Source organism: Toxotes jaculatrix, chromosome 17, assembly GCF_017976425.1.
Source record: "Toxotes jaculatrix isolate fToxJac2 chromosome 17, fToxJac2.pri, whole genome shotgun sequence".
In the NCBI taxonomy this organism is placed as follows: domain Eukaryota; kingdom Metazoa; phylum Chordata; class Actinopteri; family Toxotidae; genus Toxotes; species Toxotes jaculatrix.
Window position 1 is genome coordinate 12,798,485 of NC_054410.1, and position 12,535 is coordinate 12,811,019.

Here is a 12,535-nt window from a genome sequence, read left to right on the forward strand (position 1 = left end):
CTCCTGATCCTGAGAGGATCAGGAGATGATACTATTTTTTCCACAGACCTAGAACTAATGTAAAATTCATCATCATGCTCTTCCAGGTCCTAGAAAGCCTATTTAATTAGAGACTAAACCAATGGGTGCCTAATTCCTGGCAAAATAATTATAAAATCAAGCTTAATTTCAAGTTAATTTTGATTCCAGTGTTGGCAAGTAACAGGTCTATAAAATCATCCTGGACACCTGTTGCAAAACAACACACAGGCAACAAGATATCAATTGTAAACAACAGATTACAGTACAGCTGTGTACAGATGTGTACACATATATGGTGATTTAGGTCATAGTGTTTGCATCTATAAAAAAGGAGGGTATCTATATGGAAAGATTTTGATTGATTTCTGGTTGTAAAAAGTCAAAAAGGCATTATCTGCACTTCAGAAAAGGTTTCATTCAAGGAAATGTGGTATTTCCCACATTGTGTTTCATTTTCCACACACAAACACCTTTGTATAGGTGCTTCTAAGTTGTAATTCTTGACCAGACCCATTAACTCTTAGTCTGGGTAGATTGGCCTTCAGTGATGCGGTTCACTGAGGTCTTTTTGTTGGAGAAAGGTCAGCTGGCTTCAGCTGTCCTCTTTCGGTGGCACATTGTCTGGCCCGTAGTGTGCTTTAGACGTGGAGGGTACATTAATGTTGGGGTCTCCATTGTTGGCTGTGTCTATCTGGTTGCTCTTGCCCAGGCTCTTGATGATGTTCAGGTTGGTGCGGGCTGTTTCCATGAAGCTGTTTTCCAGCAGCCAGCCATCGGACTCGGAGTTGGGATCTCCCTGCCTCAGCACGTTTTCCAGGGAGGTTTGGAGGTAACGGACTCCTGTCAACACTGACAACTGAAACAAGACACATAGACCTTTATTTCCAGGAGCATCAAACATAAACTTGAACAACAATCATGATATGAAAAGTCAAATTTCTTCAAGCCAACACAAATGCAACTCTGTTTTTGGGAAGGTAGTCTCTTTAAAATCCCATAAAAAGTACCAAAATGGATGCAGCAGAACCATGTTTTCTTTTTTATTACACACAGTCTTCCTCATTCATCATGAACACCTGGCAACTGTCTAATCCACAATGCTACTTGACCTCTGACAGTTTGGTTGAAGGTTCAGGTGTGTTACGCCAGTAGGACTAGTGTAGTGCATTGACCAGCTAGCCTCATCAGGCCCTGTGCAGCTCTCTCTGCAGCCACAAAGAGCTTAATGCAACTTTTTTTCACATATCCAGTAGCGCTCCCTAATGTCTGTAAACGCACCATGATGTGTTAATTTTCTTCTGTTGGTACCAGCTTGTATTTTCTCACCTCAAACAGCCAGGTGATGAGGACTGCCAGGCCAATGGACTGCATGATGTAGTTGTAGTGCTCCAGCAGTGCCTGCCGACACCCTTTCATCCACAGGTTTAGCTCCTCCGTCTGGTGCTCGTAGTTGAAGTGGGCAGAGTTGTTGGTGATCTGCTGCTGGATGCAGGGCCGGGGGGAGTTGATGTTGCAGCAGCTGAAGGGGACTCCATCCATCAGGTACTTCCCCTCCACGTTACTCCGTAATCGGCTACACATCAGGGAAGAGAATTCAGAAGAGCTCAGGATCTGTGTTTATGAATTTGGTGCTACAGTGTGTTAGAGGTTATATCTTAGTGTGTCATTGTTTGGGACTGTTTAAAAATTATTAGTGGGGGATATTATATTGTGATAAGGTGTTGCAGCTCTTTCTCCCCATCAGTAATTTCTGTACAGTCCCTTTTCATGCCATTTTAAGTGTAAATCTAATCTTTGCAAATTCAGTGTCCTCATTCTGCAGTTTGTACTTACTCCACCACCTCTTTTTGAGACATGTCCAGGTAACGGCTGCTGATCCACTGGATTTGAAACCAGTCTTTATAGCCATTGTTGCCACAGCACTGGAACTCTATCTGCAGTACGTCCACAGTGCGCTTCAGGAAACACCGTCCTGGTGTGTCTGTGTCCTTATAGAACCTCATGGCCTCAGTCAGTCCCATGTTCAGAGATTCCTCCAGCTCCCCACGCATACTGTAACACATCAGAGCCCCCACCAGCACACAGAAGGTGAAGAAGAAGGTGCATATGATGTAGGGCAGCATGATCAGCTTCCAGCGCAAGAACTTGGTGGTGTCCACACAGTCATAGCAGATCTTCCCACCAAGGAAGTTGATGACACAGGCGATGAGGCCCACAGCTATGAGCATATTGGGAACATACTGGATGTTCCTCTCAGCCATCAGCTCCCCTCGCTTGTTGATCTCCACCTTGAGGAAGAGCCCCAGACTGAACAGGATGGCCCCCGTCACCACTGAGATCCAGTTGAGGATCCATAGCACCTGGGCCAACTTGTCCCTGTTGGTCTTCGTGAACTTCACTCTCAATACCGCCATCATGTATTAATCCTCTCAGTTTTTCTTTTAAGTCCAGGGGGAGATTAAGGGTGGGACACAGGTAGATCAGGGGAGAGGAACAGGTTATCATCCAGGGGGTGTTGGGGAATAATGGGAGTGGGATTGGTTGAACAGTTCTCGGAAGGTCCTCTCATAAGCAGCTTAGCCTGGTAGTCATGATCAATATCGTGTGGACGCTGCATTATGGCTACACTGTAGGTGCTGACAGCTCTGTGAAACTACAGAGTTGAGAGTGTGATTAATAAATATCCTCACATTAACAGCACAGTTTTTGAAATGGAAAACAGTTGAGGCAAAATGCAGTGACATATGATCACTTTTATGCAAACATGGAAAAATCTACATGTGTGAGAAAAACTGAGAAAAGATCAGCAACATATCATTTGGTTTAAAAAATGTAATAGCTGACATATTGAAAATATAAATCCAAGAAATCCACTGTACCTACCCTGATCTGGTCATTCACCTTGAAAATCTGACATCATTCTCCTCTGGTTTTCAGTTCCTTTTCTTGCTGACATCCTCAGACTTAGTCCTGTGTGAATAGCTTGGTCGTAGTGACACAGATAGTAAGAAGGCAGCCACAGCAGCATCAGAGTGAGACTAGTAGCCAAGTCCTGACCCTCCTCCTAATCCCCTTTAATCATTAATCAGCCCTGGGCCCCACGAGGGATTTGGACCCACCTTCTGCCACCTACGCAAATCTGACTGTCCGAGCACTGTGAAAGTAATGGCTGATCACACTGTGTGTGAGTTTGTGCGTGTGTTTTCATTTGAGTCAAAAGTAAAAGTAGTAACTGGACAGTTACAGTTAATCTCTGCAGCATCATAATGAGTAGACATTTGGATTGAGCCAGCTTGTAATGACAAAAAAATTACTTTATGTATTTTATGTACTTTTGTACTTAGAACAAAACAAGGATGTTTAATTTCTTAAGTAGTGAAATTTGTGCTAACGTGCTGTCCTCTGGTGCTTCTAGTGAAGACCACTCACATCTAGAGAAGTAAAGAGGTCACAAAGGGTGAGCCAAGGGCGAACACACACTGACACAATTTTAGAAGAAAACAAAACTGCTGCAGCACTGCTACTGGTGGAAACTTTCCAGTAAGGCTGCACCTAACAGTTCATTTCATTATTGATTAATCTGCGCATAACTTTCTAGATTAAAAGACTAATTGTGTTTATAAAATGCCTGAAATTTGTGAAAAATGGCTGCTATGATTTAACACAGCCCTAAATGACATCTTCAAATGTCTTGTTTTAATATTCAGTTCACCTGTCATGTCATGTATGAGAAAGAAATGCCTCAAATCCTCACATATGAGAAGCTACAACCAGCCAATGTTTGGGATATTTGCTTAGAAAATTGCTCAAACGATCACAGTAGCCAATTGATTTGATTAATCGACGAATTGTTGCAGGTCTACTTTCCAGGCATATGGTGCTTTTGGCCGCATCCCAGTGTGATGAGTCATTTTACCTTTGCCAAATCGTGAAAACACTTCTGACTGTCTGGTGTGCGGCCAAAAGGGCCAAATGCCTAAAAGATTCAAACTGTATAGAGAGCAGGGTAGTTTTCACCCTTCTGTCACTTAAGAAGTCATATTTAATCTCAAGCTATCATCTCACCCCTGCTGGTTTTACCGATTCTGTTTCCGATATTCGTTTCAACACGCACACATACACAAACATAAATACACCCACGCTGTAAATCAGCCAATGAACTGAGATTAGTGGATTAACGTGTACCAAAGTAGCTTGTGTAAGAAGAGAACGTTACTGTAGCCACTGGACCAGTCAGCAAATCCACAAGACAGACAGAGAACACACACACTCACTGCTGCCCAGACCGAAACTGCTGTGGACTATGTGGACCATGTCTCTTAGTAAGTACTGAGAATCTAACAAATCTTTACAGTTTTTCTGTGAAGGTGCTTCAGAATAATGACTACCATTTTCATGCTTAAATCTGTTCTTGAACAATCCATTTATCTGATTATGGAAACATGTCTAAGAGAGGTTTTTCTTAAGTGCACAAGTTGTCAAACCACTCGTTGAGACACACTAAGTACATTGCATAAGCTTTGGGTTGAATCATCTCTAGTGATTCAGTCTGTAAAGTAAGTAAATCAGAGATGTTTTTATAAATAACCACTGTTTTCTTTTGCTGTGATGAACCACAGGTGTCAGCAATAGTTTTCAGTAAAGATACCTTGATCCCACCATGTGAGGTTAGAGGGTCAAGCATCATGTTGGATAAAGAAGTCCAGTGGTCCGAGGCGCTGAACAGCAACAACATCAGAGCCATCATCCGCTGGCTACGGAAGCTTACAGCCGAAGGTACATCAGGGGCATTTGTATACCATGAAATTATGGCTCTGTCCATCACTTGCAAAAGCAGGTATCTTAAAAGTATTTGTTGTTGGATTCAACATTTTATCTCCAATAAGATGATGTTGACGTGGAGGAAATCCTACCGACCTTTAGCTGCTGGGTACAGAGGACGTCAGAGTTTGCTAAGAAGGAGTTATTAACCTTATGTAAGTAGCCAGTTTATTGTCAGTTTCAAGTTTGCAAGTGGGATCTTTGCATTTCTTTGTCTTGCTTCTTTCCTGCAGGTTTCAGTCGTTGCCAAGGTCTGTGGATGTTTCTGGATCGGAGCTCTTTCACTCGGGTGCACATGCTGCTCCAGAGACTGAGGAACCTGCTCACCCTGGCCCAGTGGGCGAGGCACCAGCTCACCTCAGCCCACCTCTGGCACGGTACACACTTCAGAACACATACAACATACAACCACAGCAGCATGATGGTTTGCAATCGTAATCCTATTTTGATGCTTGTAAGGCCTTACAGGAACTTGTACGTCTTTCACTCAGGTGTGGGGGTCCCATGTGTGGTCTGCAGAGGCACATTCGGCTCTTCAGACGTGAGACATGGCTGCTGGAGTCGAGAGCACAGGATTCTGAAGCAACACATCTGGCTGGGACGGCTGGTTCAGTGGTGGGGCATCATGGGCCTTCTGCCCAAATACCCTGGTACAGATGTCATCACACACTGTTTTATAGGCATGATGAAATGTTATCACACTTTTAAATGTTTTTCTGTTCTCTGCTGCTGCTGTCAGAGGCTCACGAGGTGAAGCGTATCTCTCAGATGTGGAAGGAAATGGAGCACAGCCACCAGAAATCTCATCTCAAGACATTTAGGTACTTCAGATGATTTTACTTGATGCTGGGGAATTTCAGACCATACCTATTTCTCTCCTGCTGAAGTTTCTCTCTTAATTTCCTTCCTGCTTTTCTGTGTCTTTACATTTGACTAGAAGGGAGGGGGCAGGCATGGAAAGATGGAGCTCTTTCATACAGGGTATGGTGGCTCAGCTGGACAAACAGCACGGGTGCTTTTGGACCTCTGAGGACTGCACGGACCAGTACTATCCTCCTCCTAATCTACAGGCCCTGCTGAAGCTCGTGCTGCTGCCTCGTATTGACAATATGTCAGCCCAGGCAATTGTATCCATTCCAATGCAGCATCAACAAAGCTCTCTGCAGAGCATGCTGTATGTGCTTTTGTCTTGCTTTCTACTCTGTTCTCTCTGGTCCAAGATGGATATTAAATACAGGTTATATAGTTCTTAACCCATATGTCGCAGCTCATGTACTTTATTCTGGACATGGCAAATTTCCTGCAGTGCAAAGACGACCTCCTCCAATCTTTCTGCCATGCTTTCACAATTCCTTCCAGCTTTTCTCAACAAATCAGGGCCTTCTGGATGCTTGATCATGGGAATGTCAAGGTATGTGACCATAAGACACCCAGGAAGCACAACTACTCTTATTCATCAGTGGAGTGACTTATTCTGACTTTGATCAAGTCATTATAATGAACAAGTACAATCTGGCTGTGATATTAAGCTTCAAGGGCCAGTTAACCATCCTGCTGATCAATGTCCTTGTTCCAGGGACCATAATGGTCTGCAGGTGACACTAATGGTCCACTTGAGTAGTATATATAATTACTGTAATACTCCACTGTGTCATTCATTAGTGATTCAACTGCAGTAGACCTTTCTTTCAATAGGGCAAATGCTTTAATGCATAGTAATATATTTGTCATCCCTGATGATAAGAGCAACTAGGATTTCCAAGAGTTTTCTTTCTTCCAACATTATCAACATTTATTCTATACATACCTAGGCCTCCATGGAGCTATTGCTGAGCCCCAGGGCTGCTGTTCCCTGGCTCCCCTGGCAGCATCGTTGCATCATCCATTGTCTCCTGTCAAGGAAGCAGCCTCGCTTGGCATTAAGGTACCTCCACTGGACCAGGCCTGCAATAGAGAGCACTGAAGATGCAAAGCTCTGTGCAGATGTACTACTTCAAAACAGGTACATTCTGGTACATTTAATACTTTCTTGTCACTACATTGATTATCTAGAATTTGGCTAATTACCTAAACGTGGTGATGCTGACGATATCTCTGGTCTCCAGTTGTGTTTCTGACGCCTGGGCTCTGCTGAAGAGAGGCCACACAGAAAGGGATGACATGGTCATGCACTTCATGCAGGCTTGTAGTGGATTCGGTCTGAGTGCAGAAGCTTTAAAGTACATTCCTGCAGGATGCAATGTAGGTGAATCTCTTGTAATACAACAACCGTACGTACAGAAGATATACAGCCATGAAAATGACTTTTTTTATTTGTTGAAAATCTTTATCAGGGTGTAAATGGGACTGAAACTACAGGGTCACAGTTGCCACTGATGAAGAAAGGTAAGGCAGACGATATTAAATAGTATCAGGACTGAATAAAGGTACAGAGACTGAGATTTCCTTTCAACAGACTGCTCAGCTGGAAGGCCACCATGTCCGCTGTCTGCCAAACTGTATCAGGCTCAGAAAGTGAACACACTGTCCCCAGAGGAACTTGTCAGACTAGTCAGAAAGGCTGTGATGGAAGTGAGAAATCCCCATCCCAAGATAAGGTACTGTGGTTGTCGATGGCATGTGGATGAAAGAGTTTGATGGTCAGTACCCAGGAGAACTCTGCAGGTAATTTCTTTATGTTCTTTATTCCAGTGAGGTGGTGTGGCCAGAGCACGCTGAAAGAAAATCGAACAGCAGAGAAATGTTTCTGTCAACCCAGGCTCTGCGTCATCTCACACCCAGCCCCTCCCCAGCGGACAGGACAGAAGACCAAACAGAGCAAACAGCACTAACAGATGAGCCAAATGAGGAACAGCCTAAACATAATGTATGCATTTTCATTGCTCCTGCTCAAAGATAACTGATTCTTACATCTGATTTTGACATAAAGTCCTTTCTGTCTTTCCTTGTCTCAGCACCAACGTGACACACACAGGCACATTTCTCCCTCTGAGGATCTGAGCTCCGTCTCCTCCTTCACCTCGGCCTCTTCCTTGCCTCTGTTGAGACGGGGCCGTCCTTACGTGTATGAAAGCACACTGACTCTGCAGAGGATCTCTTCTCTGCTCACTGATAGTGAGAACCAGAGCAGGGAGGATGAAGAAGGAGAAGAGAGCAGAGCCCCCTCATCTGTCGATATCTTGTCAGATTGCCCTCAGCTGATGCTGACACCAGATGGCGCCACAGACCCCATTTCCCTCAGCAACTTGAACAAAGACGTTTTGGTTGAGCTGGTGCTTTCTGCAGAAGGTAGGCTTTGAGCTGGGTTTTATTTGTACACCATTCACACGAAGAGTCAAAAGATAAAAACAAACTTCAACTCTTTTTTAGAGAGAGAAGAAGAAGTTAAGACCGGTGTTCACGCAAACAAGGACTTTCTCAGTGTTAATGCAGTTTCAGGACCTGATGAAACCCATTCTCTAAATAAGAGGTCAGAGGTCATCTTACTTCACACAATATTTAACGATGGTATGTAAATTAAAGCTCAGTGATATTTGTTTCTTCCAGTTTCAGGATGAATTACCCTCCTCAGCTGTGCAGTAGTGAGGTCAGCCAATCAGTGCCTTCCCTCTGTGAGCCCCTGGTGGAGAGTCACAGTTTCCTCTCACTTGACTTTGGTATGTGGCTACATTCAGCTAGAATATAGGTAATAATGGTAAAGTGGACGGTTTATGTTCCTTAATGCCACTGACTGAACTCTGATCTGCAGAGAAAAGAGAAGAGAGAAAAGAAATCGTTCATGGTCTCTCAGATGTCACTGACCTGTGGACCACTGTGCTGTCACAAGAGGGCCTGTCAGATTGCATCCCTCCTCAGATCTTTGGTTTGGAAGAGGAACTTCATCAGGTAAGCAATATCTCTGATTAGAGGTACACACTTCAGATTGACTATTATGGTAACTGATTGCCAAATGGGGCTTTTCATAATTAACATTTTACACCGTATGTGCTCAGAAAGCATGTGAGCATCACCAGCAAGAGGAAGCACTGCCATGCTTCACTCCAGATCTCTCCTGCTCCCTGCTGACTGACCTCCACCACAGCCTTCTGTTAGAGGAGCCTATAACCAGTGGCTCAGTGGCTTTAGCAAGGATGGGTGAGCAGGACAGCTCCCTCCTCACCCCTGTGCACAGCTTCATCTGCCACACACAGCTTCAGATCCCAGGTAGCTCTCTGACCTCCAGCCCAACATGCAACACCCAGACCAGCTCTGCTCCTCATGACACCACCAATGAGACTCCCCCCAAAGCCCAATTAAAGACGGATGAACCATGTGTCCAGAGCACCTCAGCCTGGCCTGATCATTGCAAATTGGACAGCTGGTGGAAACAGGACATTGAGACTAGTAGAGCCTCCCGTGGCCTCCTACATGCTACAGAGTCAGGAGCAGCTTTCACAGCAGGTGAAGATTTTTGGATTTTTTTTATATGTGCAAATCAACAGTAGTACATGTTTAAAGCCATATACAAGTCAATGTAACTACATGCTGCAAAGCGATCAGCAGAGATAGTGAAACATGTGCCATCAGTTACCTTTTTGATATTTACAGCTTTCAAAACATTACAAATAGTCAATAACGATATGCTAATTGAAAAATCCATTTTTATCATTACCAGCAATAGTCTAAGACTGAATAATCTATGTGTGTGTGTGTGTGTGTGTTTTGGCCAGACATAATTGAATGTCAGAGGTGCTGCTGTCCACTGCAGGGTGCACGATGCATGTGCATGTACCAAAGGCGGGGGGTCTTGGCTGCTAGGAGAGGGAGACTTGTGAGGAAGTGAAGTGTCAGAGATTGGTTCCTTTAACCTTGCTGCAGCAGTCACTCATCCATTAAACAACCCCCTCTCTCTCCCTCCCTTCCTCTCTCCCTCCCTCCCCCACTCCTTCCTTGGGAGGTGTACTGTCTACCACTGCAAAGCAGACCTCCCTCCATCTGCCATGTTGTGCTGATCACCACTGGGCCTTTGGGATCTACGGCCTATTGCCCCACACTGATGCCCCAACCTTGTCCCTGGGACAAGGGTTAAAGACAGAAAACAGTGGAGCAATGTTGCATAAAATTAAAAGAATAGTGTCAGATAGGCTCTTTCCCTGACATTTGTTTTTGTATGATGGTTCCTGTTATGGATCATTACAACTCAACTGAAATATCAAATAATACTGACAATGTTAACACTTATGTCTGTTTACTCACAGATAATAAGAGGCCTTCTCTTGCATTAAGTCAGCCATATCCCCACAGTCTGCTCAACTTTATGGACATCACTGCAAAGCAAACAGGAAAAAACAGAGATGACAAACAGGTACGTCCCTCTCATGACACACACTGTGCATTCATCAAAAGGAAGATAAAAGGCACACTGGTCAGTAGGGGTCACTATTGTTCCAGTTAAGATGCTTGACAGCATTTCTGATTTGGATGATCTCATTTCTGGTCCCTGAGGATTCTGCTTCATCACAACCCAGCAGGTGCCCTCTTTACTACCCTTCATCCCCCCCTTTCTCCTGTCCTCCAGCATAAACATCATTGCTTTTAAGATCTCCGCCTACAATGATGTCATTTTCCAAATATGAAAGCAGTGTTTCAGGGGATATGAATCCATTGTGTTGTATCTTGAAGTGCACAGTTGAATGTGGGTGAAATCCCCCAAAAATCAACTGTTATTTATTTGTCAAAAATACAACATTGGACACTGATGTAGTCATCTTTTAACATTACATAATTTTACTGCTTTCTTGTTCATTGACCTGAACATTACACTGCTAAGCATCATAGTCACTGCCAGGATATGACCAGGTAATTGTTTTACTGAGGTTTCATTAGATAATTGTTTAATTGGGATGCAGTCACCTAATTATTTTGTTCAGAACTGTGGACCATATGGAGCCTGGCAGGTGAAACGTAATTAGGCCATGTTAATTTATGATTATTATACCTTGGGCCTTAGTAGCCTATTCTGTACAGTGTGTGTCTATCATGGCCAATCTATTTTGGTTGTACAGTGAATGTTTGTAGTGATGGCATTACATTCATTATCTTGCAGACTCAGTGTGAGTGTGCGTGAGTTGTGGTTTTTTTTTTAAGGAGGGCTGTTAGTGTTATCTAATTGTTCATCCCTGCCAGAAATAATACTGCGTAGGATTTGCCTAATTAGCAGATAGAAAGATATTAATGAGTAATGTGCGAAAATGAGTTAAAGACAAATCCTTATTGGCTGCTCTGACTATCATCTGTTTAGTTCCAGAATGCTAACAAAAGCAGGATATTAAACACAGCTATTATTGTAAACTATGAATTTTGATCTCGTCCCAAATGACCTCATGCATGACTGTTTTTGATGATTATTGTGGCACAGTTATAGATGAGATATTCACACGGTGGTGAAAACAAAGTCATCAATCAACTTGTGGAAGCTCACTAAGAGATCATGCCCGCTTAAAAAGATATCACAACATGAAATATTATCGACTTTGCTGTCTTTATGAAAATACCAATATTTGCACAGGGAGAGGTGGGGAGCAGTAACGTTGGGTGATGCTGCACGTTGAAAACATTCAAGATTCAAGGGGAGATGAATGGCCTCTATTAGGAGCATTTAATCAGTGGCTGGCCCAGTGCTCCCAGTCTCCTGCACCCCCCGGGGGAAAGATTAATGGGTACAGGATATTTCATCAGACCCTCCACATCACTGCCCAGGATATGAGGCTGTAATTGTGTATGTTTTTGCTGTTGTTTTGTGTCACAGGCAGACAAAGAGGAGCCGGCAGGTTGGAGTAGTTTGAGGAGGGCTTCACAAGGTGCCATGAGAAGTGGAAGAACACGATCAAGGAAAGGAAAACGAGTGAAGAGAGCATAATATCAGCACACGGACAGCTGGACAAAGTGAGAAATAACAGAGATGTCCAGTCTTCTAACATCATGAATATTTCTCTTGATTCTGAAGCAGGATTTATTGATTAATGGACCTAATCCCAAAATGAACTAAGTGATCATATGAACTAAGTGATCATATTACAGGCTTGATGATCACTGCAAAGACTTTTCACCTTGATGTGGTCCATCTCTCCTTCCTCATCAATCACCTGGTTGGGTTGTTCTGACAGCGCCCACTGAGAATGTCCTGCCACGCCCTTTTCTGTCCACTGTAACAGCACATGTGTACGAACACTCACTCCTTAATAAATCTCTCAGGAATAATTGATGAAACTTGAATTATTAAATATTTTGCTAATTAAAACACTAGTAAAAAAAAAGATAACTCTGGGTTACATTATGTTATTTTACAATCTTTTGGCCAACATTACAAGAACGTTCATTTGAAGCCTAAATGCACAACATTTAAAATGCACAAATTGTCCTTGAAAATGATTCTTTACTTTACATTCTTCACTGGTTTCCTGCTCTTGAAAAAGGATGTTTGCTTTGCTGCCATTGCATCTCATGAAAATTAGATGACCTCCCTGTGCTTTCTGCTGCCCGTCGCTCCCCATATTTGCTCAGAGCTCAGGGACTGCATTTGGGTTAGCGTCCCCCTTCTGCTCTTCCTCCCTCCTTCCCCTCCCTCCTTCTGTGGCTTGTTCTGAGGGTGAATAACTTAACACATATTTCAGCTTGACACACTTCTGCTCTGGGTCTCCCTTGGGTGGTCAGT

The 12,535-nt window shown here is 43.5% G+C and overlaps 1 protein-coding gene across 1 annotated transcript; it reads right to left on the reverse strand.

Annotated features, from left to right (window-relative positions):
- Positions 1–613: 613 nt before the first annotated feature.
- LOC121197617 (photoreceptor outer segment membrane glycoprotein 2-like) lies at positions 614–2,437 on the reverse strand. Its single transcript, XM_041061302.1, has 3 exons — positions 1,855–2,437; positions 1,348–1,594; positions 614–877 (listed from the first exon to the last, which is right to left on the reverse strand). Exons 1-3 carry the CDS (start codon positions 2,433–2,435, stop codon positions 614–616), a joined length of 1,092 nt encoding a protein of 363 aa, XP_040917236.1. The 5' UTR covers positions 2,436–2,437.
- Between the last annotated feature and the right edge of the window lie 10,098 nt (positions 2,438–12,535).